Below are 15,672 nucleotides of genomic sequence, written 5' to 3' on the forward strand. Positions count from 1 at the left end.
CTGTGATTCAACTTCTCGTGAGAAACTACATTTTTAGACAGCACAGGAAAAACAAAAACAACCAGTAACTCAAAGGACATCAAAAAAGGTATGAAAAGGAATAGCCTGATTCACCCAAGTATCTCAACAGGGAACTATGAACAAAATCCAGGTGTCAAACTGAGAACGAAAAGCCAAGAAAATCAACACAGAGCAGAGTTTAGACCTACTGCTGATTTACCACGTCGTCACGGACTCAAGTTGCCCTTGAGCAGCAAGGCACGTGGACATCTGTGGGTACTGCACCTGGTGGAAGGCTAGGGTCTGCGGTGACAGCGTAAACCATATTTCAGTGGGACTTCCACAGTAAACATAATAGGTTGTAACATAGCTTCTACAGTGGATACATCCAATTTATCTTGTTCCTTTTGTCCATTGAACGTTGATTAGTGAGACACAGGCTCAACAGTAGTGTGAGCTGGAGGACTGATGATACACAGTGTGGAAGCTCCTTACAACTTCTCCTGTTACTATTTTCCCTTCTTAATCTGAATTTCTCATAACAAATTATTTTTTTTAACAATTACTTTTTCACTTGCTTTAATACTAGTTGAGGAAATCATATAACTCTCATGCTTAACTTTAGTAATGTTGATTTATATCTGTCCATCATTTTCAATATTGAATGAACAATTGTATATCATTCAGAGACCTCAAAGAGGACTTTTACCACATTTAATAAATATCCACTCTTAAGAAAATTCATCACAAAATTTATATTTGCATTTTGCATTTTTATATTCGGTATATACAAAAAATAGATAATAGCAATTTCAGCAAGAAGAGAAAACATTGCCTTTGAAATCTCACGTGTGTGTCAATTTGTGTGTTACAAGTCCAAACTCATAACTGCTAAGAGGTTGAACCGTTGAAAGGTTTTCAAACTTGTGAACTGACAGTGAATTGAACTTGGTATCTGATACAAAAAGAAAAAGAGGGAGGGGGAACTTTCTGTTTGCCTGCCTGCTCTAGTTGTCAGGCAGTCACCTCAAAAAAAGCCAGAGCGGGTCTCATAGGAGCTTTTGGGAAGTCTGGCATTCAGGAATTGGCAGACTTTCAGAAATGGGCATGTTTAATGATTGATGGACTTCCAGGTTTGTTACTCTGCTCACTACTGTTGACTAGGACTTTCAGAAGCAAGGTTGCTATAGTGAGGCACTTACTGATTGGTTGTTACCTAGGGGCTGGGGCTGTCACTGATTGGCTGTCTTTCAGGACTGGGGCCTGAAAACTGATAGGCTGAATTCTAGAAGGTTGGGACTATCAATTATTTGTGAATTTTCGGAAGCTTCAGTTTACTGGGATGAGGCTGTTGCTGACTGGCTGGCTTTCACAGGTTATCTGAAGTTATCTCTAAAAAACCATGTTTTCTTGTTCAAGATTTTGGAATTGGGCTAAAGAACAGTCTTTGCCTTCCTGTTATGAAAAATAAACACTTTAATTATTAGTCCCCTCTGTTGTTCTTCCTTAGCCAGACCCTAAGGAGAGACCAGAAGGCATTGTCCAGGAGGTTATTTCTGGGGCTATGTTTATGAGCTAATGTTGCCACTAAGTGATTTAACTGCCAATTACAGTGAGAGAAAAATAGCTCTAACTGCTGAGTTTTTGTAATGTATTGTAAAAAGCTAAGTACAGGATATTTAGGGCGTTCTGACAGTATCAATACAGGATACAGGATGTGTGCTCTATATGCAGAACAGCTGGCAATCCTATTCCTGATGTCTATCATGCATCTACTCTTGGACCTGAATCCTTGTTAGTGCTCATTGAACAGTTGTAGATCAGTAAATACACAACAGCACAACTTCTTTATTCATTTTTACCTCTCTGGCAACTCCTTTTAAATATTGTCTTTACCTCTCCCTCCAAGCTGTTAATGCATCATGTTTTCAAGTATTTAAAAAAATAATCACATTTTGGAACCAAACTCTGAGTGTGGCTAAGGTTTCAGCAAGCCTTGAAGTCTCAGCTTCATTCTCTGACTTCTCAGACTCAGTGACTCTTTTTCAGACTTCATTGATTTCTTACCTTTTTTTCCTCCACTGTCACAGATAAATTTCTCTAGAACCATTTCTGCCACTTTCCTTGAAAACCTATAAAATTATTATTAATAATATTTAGTAATATCCATTTAACAAGTGTTTTCCCAGAGATAATCTCAACTCCCTGTGTATACTGTTGCTGCAATTACAGGTGAAATGACAAACCATTTTCCAGCAAGGAAATGAGATCATAGAATCCCAAACCTTTATGTCAGGAATAAGATGGCCCCTTTGCACACGTGGTCAAATTCTCAGAGAGGCATATGCTGTCCTGGTAGAAGATGGCATGTGATAAGTCCCTCTTCTTTTAGAGAGGTTTCACATTTCTTAAAAGAAATGGAGTAATCTCAGAGTTAATTAATTAATTTATTTATTTATTTAGGCCCTGCTGTGCAGCATGCAAGATCTTAGTTCCCCGACCAGGGATCGAACGCATGCCCCCTGCATTGGGAGCACGGAATCTTAACCACTGGACTGCCAGGGAAGTCCCAAAATGGTGTATATCTCAGACATGAAGTAATATTATCTTAAATAGCAATGCTGTTGAAACACCATCACTGACTATTCAGGCAGGAAGGATGTTTTCTGTGGGAATCAGGGGCACATCGTCACCCTTTCTAGTGCCTCCAGACATCCCTTCTCCGAGTTCACCATCCTAAGCCCTGTCTGGGGGCTTTTTATATTGCGCTTGAGAGAAGCTACTGAAACTCATGAAAAGCGAGAGTGTACGTGTTTTTGACAAGCAACAAGATAGCCGACAGCTATGAGAGGACGAGAAGTAACATTATGGTATGGTGGATCTCTTTCTATGTGCAGTCTTTGGAAATTTGCTGCGATTCATGCAGTCTGAAATAATGTCTCTAAACATTTCTGTGACTTGCCGTAGACTACACTCCAAGGAAATCTGGGTATAACGCCTTAAAGAGGCAGAGAAGCCCTGCCGGGTTTACAGCCTAAGAACCTCATTTCCCAGAGCCCTTCACTCCCTCGCTTGGCCTTTAGCCACAATCTGGAACTACCAACCTTGAGAAAGTACAGGTAACGCCCGTAGTGGAAACTACTCTACCCACAAGGCTGTGCAGCGGCGACCGCGCACCGAAGAGACTTCTGGGTAATGTAGTTTCCGCTGCTAACACCGCCTACTATCTCTCACAGAATGAGTTACTTCCTACCTGGCCTATTAAAAGCCAAGAGGCACCCTCAGGGATACTGGGAAAAGGAGTTCCCTGCTCCAACCATGGGACAGGCCTTGCTTACTCTTAAATCGCACCCAGATTTGGAGAGCAGTCTTGGAAAAGCCCACAAAGATTAGGGACCTGTAATTTCAGACTCTGTGAACTACAGCAAGTTCCCAAATCTACACACCGAAACAGACACACTATATCATGACACTCTATGTCCACACATAGCTGTCAGCTGTCTTGTTGACTGTCAAATAGACTGAAATTTTAGAGGCTGTTTCATGACATTCAATATGCAAGAAAAGACCCCAGACAGGGCATGAGGGAGAATTGGAGACGGGTATCTTTCCTGCCTTGATAATCAGTGATTGCGTTCCAACCTAGCAAACAACACTTTTATTGAAATATTTATTACTCTCTAAGATTTCTTTCAAAATCTGAAGCCTAGCTCTAAAGGACAGCGAATTATCACATGCCATCTCCTGCCGAGATACATCACTGAACATTTAAAGATGGTAGATGATAAATTTTATGTGTATTTTACCACAACAAAATGATTAATGATTAAAAAATGCGCTAAGAACTTTTATGACACAAAGACATAGCTGAAAGACACAAGAAAAAAGAAGTCAGGGCTTCCCTGGTGGCGCAGTGGTTGAGAATCTGCCTGCTAATGCAGGGGACACGGGTTCGAGCCCTGGTCTGGGAAGATCCCACATGCCACGGAGCAGCTGGGCCCGTGAGCCACAACTACTGAGCCTGCGCATCTGGAGCCTGTGCCCCGCAACGGGAGGGGCCGCGATAGTGAAAGGCCCGCGCACCGCGATGAAGAGCGGTCCCCGCACCGCGATGAAGAGTGGCCCCCGCTTGCCGCAACTAGAGAAAGCCCTCGCACGAACCGAAGACCCAACACAGCCAAAAATAAATAAATAAATAAATAAATAAAGTAGCTATAAAATTAAAAAAAAAAAAAGTCAAATAAGAAAAATCTAGAAAGATGTGTCAGTGGAAGCTTGTTTACGAGGCAGATGGTTCAAAATTTTTTTTTTAAACATCTTTATTGAAGTATAATTGCCTTACAATGGTGTGTTAGCTTCTGCTTTATAACAAAGTGAATCAGTTATACATACACAATATGTTCCCATTTCTCTTCCCTCTTGCATCTCCCTCCCTCCCACCCTCCCCATCCCATCCCTCTAGGTGGTCACAAAGCACCGAGCTGATCTCCCTGTGCTATGCGGCTGCTTCCCACTAGCTATCTATTTTACATTTGGTAGTGTATATATGTCCATGACACTCTCTTACCCTGTCACATCTCACCCCACCCCCTCCCCATATCCTCAAGTCCATTCTCTAGTAGGTCTGTGTCTTTATTTCCGTCTTGCCACTAGGTTCTTCATGGCCGTTTTTTTTTTTTTTTTCCTTAGATTCCGTATATATGTGTTAGCATACTGTATTTATTTTTCTCTTTCTGACTTACTTCACTCTGTATGACAGACTGTAACTCCGTCCACCTCAGTGGAAGCTTGTTTACGAGGCAGATGGTTCAAAATTTTTTAAGATATTAATTTCCTATGAAACTGAATTTAAATTTACTTAGACTTCACTTTCCCACTTTAAACAACTTTTTCTCAAAGTGCCTGTCAGAACACACAGCTTTACTACATAACAGAGCCTTGTTTATTCTTATATGATGCCATGCTTTGGCACACACAAAAGGGATAACACTAAAAATATATTTATACACTTAGTGAAAGCAGCCATACAAGAGTAACTATAGGATTCCATTTATATAAAATTCTAGAAAATAAAAACTATATTGGGAATTCCCTGGCGGTCCAGGGGTTAGGACTCCGCACTTTCCCTGCTGAGGGCCCGGGTTCAATCCCTGGTCAGGGAACAAGATCCCGCAAGATGCGTGGCACAGCCAAAAAAAAAAAACAACGAAAAAAAACTATAATGTCTCCCTAGAGATGGCAGGTTGGCTAGGGCTGAGAGAATACAAAGGGGCCAATGGAAACTCTATGACAGACATGTTCATTATCATGACTTTGGTGATGGTCCCATTACGCACACGTGTGAAAATACATCTTACATTTTTAATAAATGCCGTTTATTGTATGTCAGTACCACAATAAAGGTGTTAATAAAATCTAAATCTCTTCCTCTACAAAAATCGTATCTGGCAAGGTAGTATTTGACTCCATCAGCACCCTTCCCCATGTCTTGGGTGGGTCAATTCTGATTCCTTCTCAAAACAGAAAGAAGTGCTCACAAATGCTTCAACACGGGGGAGTTATGCTAAGCTAAATAAGCCAGTTACAAAGAGATGAAAAATGTATGATTACACTTATATAAAGTATCCAGAGTAATCAAATTCATAGAGACAGGTCCGATAGAGAGGGCATAGGAAGAGATGTTGTTTAATGGGTATACAGTTTCATTTTTGCAAGATGAAAAGAATTCTGGAGATTAGTTGCACAAATACTTGAATTTTTAAACACGCTAAACTGTACAATTAAAAAGGTAGAGGGTAAACTGTTACATGTATTTTGCTACAATCAAAAATGTAAAATGTAAAAAAAAAAAATACTATATGAGGATACTGTTAAGGATAGATTAGAGCAGATATTTTGCTGAAGTCTTTCCCCATTTGCAACACTCCCTCTGTTGTGAAATTTTTGGTGCTGAATGAGGTGGAAGTTTTGGCTGAACATATGCCCGTATTCACTGTACTTACAAGGTCTTTCTGCATTGTGAAATCTGTGATGTGCAATGGGCCTGACGTTTCACCTAAAGACTTATCCACATTCACTGCACTCAGAAGGCCTTCCTCCAGTGTGAACTCTTGATGTCTAAATGAGTGGGGAGCTGTACCAATTTCCCATATTTTCTGTACTCATAAGGCCCACTCCAACATCAACTCATAAGATGCTCCTCCAGTGTAAGGAGTTTGGAGTAGTACCTAAAGAATTTACCATATTCTCTGAACTCATAAGGTTTTTACCACTGTGAATTCTCTGCTCAGTGAGGTTGGAGTTGTATCTAAAGAGTTCGCCACATTAAGGGCACTCATATCGTTTTCACTGTGGATTTTCTGGTGATGTATGAGGTAGGACTTCCTAATGAAGGCCTTCTGACATTTTCTGCACTCATAAGGCTTTTCTCCAGTATGGGTTTTCTGATGCTGAAGAAGTACATTCTTATGGCTAAAGGCTTTCCCACATTCACTGCACTCATAAGGCCTCTCTCCACTGTGAACTCTCTTATGTCTAATGAGTCTGCAGTGGTACCTGAAGCCTTTTCCACATTCACTGCACTCGTAAGACCTTTCTCCAGTGTGATTTTGCCAATGTTTAATAAGCTTGGACTTGTACTTAAAGAATTCCCCACATTCACTGCACTCATAAGGCCTTTCTACAGTATGAATTCTTTGATGTCTAGTGAGTGTGGAGGTGTACCTAAAGAATTTCCCACATTCACTGCACCCATAAGGCCTTTCTCCACTGTGAACTCTCTGATGTTTAATAAATGCAGAGTTGTACCTAAAGAATTTTCCACATTCACTGCACTTATAAGGCCTTTCTCCAGTGTGAACTCTCTGATGTTTAATGAGTGTGGAGTTATACTGAAAGAATTTCCCACATTCACTGCACTTATAAGGCCTTCCTACAATGTGACCTCTCTCATGTCTAATGAATGTGGAGCTGTACATGAAAGATTTCCCACATTCACTGCACTCATAAGGCCTTTCTCCGGTGTGAATTCTCTCATGTCTTACCAGTCTGTAGTTGTATCTAAAGAATTTTCCACATTCTCTGCACTCATAAGGGCTTTCTCCACTGTGAATTCTCTGATGTTTTATGAAGTTAGCGTTGTACTTGAAGAATTCCCTGCATTTGCTGCACTCATAAAGCCTTACTCCAGTGTGGATTTTCTGGTGCTCAACAAGCATCTTTTCTCGGCTAAAGGCTTTCCCACACTGAGTGCACCTGTAATCACTCTGTCCACTACCACAGACTTCCCTGCACTCAGTGTCCCTGTGTGGCTTCCCCACACTGTGAGGGGCCGGCTGCTGCAGAAGGCCTGTGCTGCCTGGGAAGTCCTTTCTGTCTCTGTTGCATGTCAAGGTCCTCTCTGCCATGTGAACGCTGCTGTTGGTCAGAAATGAAGGCTGCCCCTCACCCCTTCTGGAAAGGTTGTCTCTAATCTGCTCCTTCTGCTGCTGGAAAAGGTTTGCCCCACCAAAGTATAGTCCTGGATCAGAGAACATTCCGTCATGCTCAAGCAGCTGCAAAAAGTCTTTCAAGAGTGGGCCATATATCTCACAGGGCTGGGCCTTCCTGGAGGATGGATCTGGCTTTGGAGTCCTGACCGGTGACACTCCTACAGAAACATCTTGCTCAGAAGGTGCCTCCTCATCCTGGGCTCCATGCTGACAACCTGTAAGCCGAGAAATGCTGGTGAAGTGCATGATGATTTTGGTAGGAGGGGCAGCCCCATCAGAAATGACACACCGAAGACTAGAGCCACAGAGAGGAAGGTCTGCTGTGCAGAGATGGACCTGCGTAGCTCCCATGATGCGAGAGCCCTGACAATAGGCAAGGACTGAAGGAAGAGTTACTGTCTCAGTCCATTTGGGATGCTATGACAAAATACCACAGACTGGCTGGCTTATAAAGAACAGAAATTTATTTCTCACACTTCTGGAGACTGGAACCCATAGATCAGTCTGCTCTCTCCTGGGTCGCAGACTTCTCATAGTGTCCTCACATGGTGGAAGGAGCTAGGAAGCTCTGTGGGGTCCCTTTTATAAGGGCACAAATCTCATTCATGAGGGCTCTGCCCTCATGTCCTAATCACCCCAAAGGCCCCATCTCCTAATACTGTCACCTTAGGCATGAGGTTTTCAACATATGGAACGTGGTGGGGATACAAACAGTCACACCAGAGCAGGGAGGAGAGGCAGGCCTCCAAGTCAACATGGCCAAGGCTACTGGTGACAGGTGAGCACTGTGTCAAAGGCTGTGCCCAGACCTAGAAATACTTGATACGAAAGAAATGCTAAAGTTCAAGGACTATTTAAGGATACATGCAGACGTCACGACATCTTACACACAGGTCAAATGTTGAACACTGCAAAGGGAGCAATGAAACAGAACATGTGACAAGTCACATGCGAGAGTCACAAAAGTGTGGTTGGAGTGTGACAGAAGAAATAAAAATGAAAAGGAAGAAATGAGGTGTGGCACTGGTCCGAGCATCAATCAATGGTGAACACAGGACAGGTTCCCAGCTCTGACATCACACCCTTTCCCAGGACCTCACACCAAGCCCGGGTACTTCTGAGTGTCTCCTGCCATTGATGTAGTAATGGCCACACTAGAAGGTACCCAGAGTCCTCTCCATTGCTCCAGGTGAGCATTAGTATGGCACCTGAAAGAGGTTAGTCCTACGTGAAAGACAGAAAAAGAAGGGGCCAGCACACGTAGACAGAGATCCGACACAGGGCTTCCGGCATTCTAAAATTATAAGAACTTCACAGGGGAGACTAGTAACGATCAGTGGTTCCCCAAATTAGTAACTAGGTTGGTGCTAAAATTCCTGGCACAGGAGGCCCTAAGAAATGTCAGCAAGAGGAAGGGGTAAGGCCTGGCACAACAAGGGTCCAAGCATCTAGACTGAGGACCCAACCAAGAACAGGCCAGGTCTGAAGGGGTCTCAGACAAAATCTACATTTCTGACTCCTGAGCCCTATCTTGGAAGGACTCGGAGTAGAAGGGATGGGGCTCCCTGGGGAGAAAAATGACACTGTACACACAGTCCAGCCCCTGCACCAACAACACATATGCCAGGAAACCAGGAAAGGAAGCAGCACCCGTGGTCTCAGTGTGGGGAGTACAGAGCTTCCCCCTGGGAAAAGGGAAAGAACAGAGCACAGCCCAGGGCACTGGGTGAGCGTGTGGACCTTACCTAGGGAGGTCACAAGTGCAAAGTTCTCCGTCATCACAGCATGGTACAAGTGTCTCTGAGCTTCATCAAGGAGGCCCCACTCCTCCTGGGAGAAATACACAGCCACGTCCTCAAAGACCACACGGTCCTGCCAAAACTGGAAGAGTTTGGTTCATGAACAGCTTCTTGTTTTAACTATATTTTTGTGGTTGCTGTATTTATCTATTTGCCATCCATTAATTACAGGGCTAAACTAATGGCCAAATTTGTTTACGTCTCCCTTGCAATCCAGAGCCCATACTCTCAACCAACTCCTCACCTAACTCTCACGCACCAGGTCAGTATTTCCCCTGCCCTAAAGCAGCCCAGGGCCAGGTAACAGACAGCTAGGGACAGTTCCCATAGCCCAGGTACACAGAATTATACAAACTAGTCACCCATAAACTTTTCATCCAATCCTCCCTGCATTTCCCTCAAAAGTCTAATAAAGGCTCTGACCTTTGGTGTCCCTTAGCTTGTGCTCACGCCTCCTGACCGAATCTGGTGCTTCTCCAGGTGGCCCTGTTACATAGTGTACCTCCTCCTCTCGGGAAATATAAGTAATAAAACTGTCTTTCAATGTCGTTGGCCTCTCTGTATCACGACTCACTCGCCTCCACAAGTTAAAATCCTGTGGGTGCAATCACTGATGCACTTCCCTTTCCAGGACCTTCAGCCCTCCCCCTACACATCCGTCCCTGCTCAACCTCCTCCTGGACGTCCCACCATGAAAGATATACCAGGTCCCAGTGGCACCAGTGCCTGCTCTCTCCTCATTACCATTGATCACTGTGTCCAGCACACAGCATAAAACACGTGGGGGAGGGAGCAGAAAACCACCATCGAGGGTGTGGACCTGCATGCACGGCCCTACCCCTCTCCTGCCACAGTTTCCCTGGGGTCCCCCAGATGTTGACCCTCAGACAAACTCAGACTTGTCCCTGTCCTCAAGTGTCCAGTGCCAGGGCCCAGGGCCAACCATTCACACTCCTCCTTACCTGCATCTCACTCGTTGGACTGCACCTTCCTCATGACTCTAACCCTTCCACAGTGACAGTTCCACAGACAGCCCCAGCCCACACCATAGGCACTTCCTTCACCTCCTTACAGGGCACTCTGCACACGGAATCCAGGCAGTGAATGGAAATGCATCCAGCATTCAACTCAGCCCAGTCCTGTCCCTGAACACCAAAGTCCCCTGGGGCCAGGGCCTGCCCCAAGCCCTGCTTAGACGGTCTCACCACCTGGCCCTGTTTTTTCCTTCCTCCCCAGCCACCCTTCCTATGTGAGACCTCATGACCCCTTAGCCCTCTCCCCCTTCCGTGTTGCACGAACTGTCCCATAAGCAGTCAGCACCTTCTCTCCTCACGTGAAGCCCAGGTACACCGACCTCCCCACCCACACTGTCACTGCGCCCTAAGTCTAGCAACTCTCCTAGCTGACCCCATTTCCTCCCTCGACATCCATCTCATGTCTGCTCTGGCCTCAGAAGACTTTCTCAAGCCTACATCCCGCTGTCACGCACAGACAAGGAAACTCTGCTCCCTCATCTGTCTTCGTGATGTGCATCACCACCAGCCAGGTACCCAACCCACAGACTTAGGCCTGAGGCCCTTCATTCTCACTCCTTGTCCTCTAATGGCATCGCCACCATAAGCTAGAAATGATGCCGCCTAAAACTTACCTTCAGCTTCATCCTAGTCCACACACCGGCCACTATGTTGTGGCCGTCTCCATCCTGAATCCGTCCTCTGAACTCCAGCCCTCTGTTTAAAGGTGCCCACTCAACACCTCCCCTTGGGAGTCTCTGGAACATTTGTGACATGGACAAAAACGGACTCTTCTTATTCCACCTGAACATTCCTCCTAAAGTTGACTTTGCCCGTTTTAGTTGATGAGGCATCCATCCTTCCTAACAAGCCCAGAAACCTGAAGTCATCCCCAATTCTTCCTATCAGCCCACTTCCTTGAGTCCCTCGCTCTCCATTACATAAAACATGGGGAGCTCTAGTTCAAAATACATCCAGAAACCAACCGATCCTCCATCTCAACAACTAGCATTCTTGTGTAACACCATCAACACTCACCTGGATTGCTGCAGGAAATCCCCCCCCCCCAATATTCCTGCCTTCAGGGTGATAACTGGGATGGGTGAAAGGTAGGACCCCTCCACTCACCTGTACAGGGTCCATAACCATTTCTGCCACTGCCATGGGATCCTGGGAAAGAAGGAAGCCATGAGAAATGGGTAGCATTGTAGGATCCTACAGCTGAGCTGGACCACCACCCCAGCCTTGCCCTGCCCTGGTATAACGGAATCTCAGCCTGAGAGTCTAAGTTCAGTTCTTCAGAAAACAGTACTGCCTCTTACTAGCTGAGTGACACTGGAGAAGGACTAAGCCTCCCTGAGCCTCAGGGAAAAGAAAATGCTTATAAAGATAAGAATGCTCCCAACCTCATAGGGATCTAATGTAAGGAGAACATACCATGTATCAGCTATGACTGTACATAGGATCAATAGTTTTGTACATATTTTCAGTGCAAGTGAAGTGGCAGAGTTTTGAAACTTAGTTTGAAACAGAGTTTTGAAACTTAGGGTCTTCATTTTTACTGCTTTTTAAGATTTCAGAGGATGTCATATATAGAACTTTGCATTGTAAGCAAATACCGAGAGGTAAATCAATGCCAAGCCATTTACAAAGTGTTTGCATAAATTTAACTAAGTGAACAGGCTCACTTCTAATTGCCTGTGTGTATGTATTTAGAGGAATATTGATTAATTAGTGTTTAAATTAGTTTTCATACATTCTTAAGTTAATGAGTCATGGGGAGGGGCTGAGCAGGCAGGTCGGCTATTAGTCCATTCAGCACCAGGCCTATCACTAAATAATCCTCAAAAGGGAGCTTGTTGGGAACCCTTGACTGAAGCAGTGGATCATCCCTCTTGCCCTGAGAGGTGGAGGTGAGTTGGCAGTGTCCTTGTCTAGGACCCACTGGCTGCACCAGCCTGGCTGAGTGGCCCTGAGGGTTGGCAGAGCCTGCAAGTGGAGAATCCACACCAGCACACACTGCAGGCTCTACAGAAGGAAAGCTCCTTACTCCATCCAGGCCCCCCTTTCTACAGACATAGCCCAGAATCCCTCCTATGTCAGGTCTGCTCTTTTCTGGAGGGAGCATCAGGGATGCCAGCACCAGCCCTCATGCCCTGCTTTCCAACTCTCAGCCCTCCCCTCCCTCACCACAGGGCCCATCTCAAGTAACAATCTTAAGACTCCCTCCTCAATCTGATCCCCAGGCCATGCCCTGGTCCAATCCACACCCTCCATGCCTTTGATATTTCCAACCCTGCCCCCTTCCTCTGCTTCCAGCCTTTATGTTCACCTCCACATATGGTACCTCCATTTGGTGACATCTCCATCTTCATACATGTCAGGATCAACATGTCCAAATACAACTCATGGTCTTCCCCCTGGAACCTGCTCCTCGCGCTGACTTTCTCATCTCCCCACTTTCAGATGTTCAGGCAAAAAAACTTGGATAGTGCTTCATTCCCTACTTTTGCTTACAACCGTATTTTGTGCAGCAGGAAATCCCGTTTACTCCAAGTTTGAGATTTCTCCAGAATCTCATCCCATCTCCCATGTCGCGCTACATTCCTGGCCCAGCCCCTGCTATAATTCTCCTGGGGTCTATCGCGGTGGTCTCCTCAGCAGTCTCCCTGCCTCCATTCGCATCCCGTTCTCCCAATTTTTTTTTTTAAGTTTTTTTTTTTTTTTTTTTTAATTTATTTTTGGCTGTGTTGGGTCTTCGTTTCTGTGCGAGGGCTTTCTCTAGTTGCGGCAAGCGGGGGCCACTCTTCATCGCGGTGCGCGGGCCTCTCACTATCGCGGCCTCTCTTGTTGCGGAGCACGGGCTCCAGACGCGCAGGCTCAGTAGTTGTGGCTCACGGGCCCAGCTGCTCCGCGGCATGTGGGATCTTCCCAGACCAGGGCTCGAACCCGTGTCCCCTGCATTGGCAGGCAGATTCTCAACCACTGCGCCACCAGGGAAGCCCCCGTTCTCCCAATTTTTAACTTCTAACTCTGGACACGGTTTTCCCATCCCCAATCCCTTCACAACCTTCCATGGATTCCCCCTGCTCAGGTTGCCGTTTCAGGTGAGACAACAACTCCCCCTCTGTGCACGACACAAGTGACTCCAGGCTTCCCCAATGCTGCCGACTCCGTAGCACCTGCAAGCCGTGCACCGGGGGCCCCCCGAGGGAACTCTCTCCCTCACCCCAGTCTACGGGCTGAAAGGGGACCCCTCCCAAGGCCGCCGTCTGTTCTGGACTCTGGGGCTGACCAGCAGGGAATTGAACGGGCGCACCACCCACCTGAGCCGGGCTCATCCCTGAGCCTCTCCGCCTGCTTTTTCGCTCGATCACCTCCATACCCGCCAAGCGACGTTTAAGCCCGGAACTCCTAAACGTCCAGAGAGCCCCCAAACGACAGGAAGGAACTCCGGAAGTCCCGCCCCAGATGATGCGCACGCAACCATCCGTCCCTCCTCTAAGCTTTCATTGGCCCAGTTACTGCCGCCGCCGCCGCCGGTCACCGAGCTAATGAAGGCTCAGCAGGCGAACGTTTTCGTCTGCACGCATTCAGGGACGGGACTTCCGTAGGCTTTATGTGGTGGCCGGTTTTCGTGTTTTTTCACCTTTTTCAGGGCATTGAGTCCTGAGTCGGGACCGAAGAGAATGGAACAGGCGAGGAGAGGCGTTGGCCCCGGTGCCCAGAGGCGGCTGTGAGGCCCCCTGAGCCCGTAGTTGACGGCGGTGCCCTCGTTCCCGCCCCGCCCGCCAGCTCTTCCGGCTCCGTTCTTTCCACCGGCCAGTGACCCCGGTGACCGAAGCTGCGCCGATGAGGCCGGCTTAGGTGGGTGCTGCGTCTCCCGGGCCCCAACCCGGCCCGACTCCCGCCTCCGAGTCCTAAATACGGACGGAGGGGCGCCCGCTCTGTTCCCTGCCGGTCAGCCCCAGAGTCCAGAACAGAGGGCGGCCTTTGGAGGGGGGTCCCCTTTCAGCCCGTGGACTGGGGTGAGGGAGAGAGTTCCCTCGGGGGCCGACGGTGCACGGCTTGCAGGTGCTACGGAGTCGGCAGCATTGGGGAAACCTGGGGTCGCTTTTGTCGTGGACAGAGGGGGACGAAGTGTCTCACCTGAAACGGCAACCTGAGCAGGTGGAATCCATGGAAGGTTGTGAAGGGATTGGGGATGGGAGAACCGTGTCCAGAGTTAGAAGTTAAAAATTGGGAGAACGGGATGCGAATGGAGGCAGGGAGACTGCTGAGGAGACCACCGCGATAGACCCCAGGAGAATTATGGTAGGGGCTGGGCCAGGAAGGTAGCGCGACATGGGAGATGGGATGAGATTCTGCGTAGATTCATTGATAGAGCCTACAGGACTTTCTGATGTGCCATGTATAGCTGTGAGCAGAAGTAGGGAGTGAAGGACCATCTCAAGGTTTTGTTTGTTTTTGTTTTGTTTTTGCGGTTTTGGGGGGAAGCAACCACAAGGAGCAGGTTTCAGAAGATAATGAGTTAAATTTTGGATGTGTGACCCTAAGATACCTCAAGGTGGAGACGGCACGTAGGTATGTGGACATGAAGGTCTGGTTGCGGGGGAAGGGGACTGGACTGAAGCCGTCAAAAGAGTGGAGGGTGTGGACTGAACCGGGGCATGGCCTGGGGATCAGATTGAGGAGGGAGATTTTTAAGGTTGTTATTTCTGATGGGCCCTGTAGTGAGTGTCAGGAGGGCTGAGACTTTGAGTTTGGGGCATTAGGGGTTTCATCATCCCTGATGTTCTCTCCATAAAGGAGCATATCTGGCATAGGAGCTACTCTGGCCTGTGTCTGTAGAAAAGGATACCTGGATGTGATGAATTGCCGGCCTGGATGGAGATGAAGGTGTAAGGTCGTGTAGACTGAGCCCTGCAGGTCAGCTCTGCTCCTAGAGGAGAATCCCTGTGGGACAAAGAAATAGCCAGGTTTGTGGAGCAGATTGGTTCCAGACAAGCACACTGCTGACCCACCTCTTCTACCCCTCAGGGCAAGAGGAATGAGCACTATAGTCAAGGGACTCCTGCAGTGCACTTGAGGGGATCCTTTGCAAACAGGAAACAGGCTTGTTTGCAAAAAGGAAAAGTACCTGACCTGCCTGTTCAGACTCTCCCTACAATTCATTAAATTCAAAATGTATGAAACATACTTACTGATCAAAACATCTGTTAACCAGTATCCTTCTAAATATGTACACGTAGAGGGGCAGTTAGAAATGAAGACATTCAATAAATTAAACATAGGAACACTTTATAAAAAATTGCTTGAAATTTAATTTACCTGTAGTATTGGTAATACTTTAGGTGTTAGCAAATTTAG

The 15,672-nt window shown here is 46.6% G+C and overlaps 2 protein-coding genes across 6 annotated transcripts in view; one reads left to right on the forward strand and one right to left on the reverse strand.

The window, feature by feature from the left end:
* The window catches only part of ZNF304 (zinc finger protein 304), a 36,273-nt gene that overhangs the window by 13,349 nt on the left and 7,252 nt on the right, over window positions 1–15,672 (forward strand). The window contains exon 3 of one of the 3 annotated variants that reach the window (XM_068529299.1): window positions 2,464–4,171. The exons of the other annotated variants lie outside the window; for them this stretch is intronic. Coding sequence (XP_068385400.1) covers window positions 2,464–2,492 — 29 coding nt within the window. The 3' untranslated portion in view covers window positions 2,493–4,171. Of the gene's footprint in view, window positions 1–2,463; window positions 4,172–15,672 lie in introns of those variants that run through there. 3 annotated transcript variants of the gene reach the window in all.
* LOC137753496 (zinc finger protein 548-like) lies at window positions 4,631–13,730 on the reverse strand. Of its 3 annotated transcripts, XM_068528748.1 has the most exons (5): window positions 13,629–13,681; window positions 11,431–11,472; window positions 10,252–10,369; window positions 9,236–9,371; window positions 4,631–7,705 (listed from the first exon to the last, which is right to left on the reverse strand). In XM_068528748.1, exons 3-5 carry the CDS (start codon window positions 10,255–10,257, stop codon window positions 6,255–6,257), a joined length of 1,593 nt encoding a protein of 530 aa, XP_068384849.1. In that variant the 5' UTR covers window positions 10,258–10,369; window positions 11,431–11,472; window positions 13,629–13,681; the 3' UTR covers window positions 4,631–6,254. The 3 variants fall into 3 exon arrangements, with proteins under 3 accessions (XP_068384849.1, XP_068384847.1, XP_068384848.1); XM_068528746.1 differs by lacking the exon at window positions 10,252–10,369 and having other exon boundaries at window positions 13,629–13,730; XM_068528747.1 differs by lacking the exons at window positions 10,252–10,369; window positions 13,629–13,681 and adding an exon at window positions 12,650–12,989.

This window comes from Eschrichtius robustus, chromosome 19 (genome assembly GCF_028021215.1).
Source record: "Eschrichtius robustus isolate mEscRob2 chromosome 19, mEscRob2.pri, whole genome shotgun sequence".
In the NCBI taxonomy this organism is placed as follows: domain Eukaryota; kingdom Metazoa; phylum Chordata; class Mammalia; order Artiodactyla; family Eschrichtiidae; genus Eschrichtius; species Eschrichtius robustus.

What these genes read in the sequence shown, in the direction of transcription:
- LOC137753496 (XM_068528746.1), bottom strand. Translation starts at nt 13,685, where the DNA reads ATGGAGGTGATCGAGCGAAAAAGCAGGCGGAGAGGCTCAGGGATGAGC. An exon ending in TGGTTATGGACCCTGTACAG is followed by an intron (nt 9,372 to 11,430) that starts GTGAGTGGAGGG and finishes AAACTCTTCCAG; the next exon opens with TTTTGGCAGGACCGTGTGGT. An exon ending in TGCACTTGTGACCTCCCTAG is followed by an intron (nt 7,706 to 9,235) that starts GTAAGGTCCACA and finishes CTCGGCTTACAG; the next exon opens with GTTGTCAGCATGGAGCCCAG.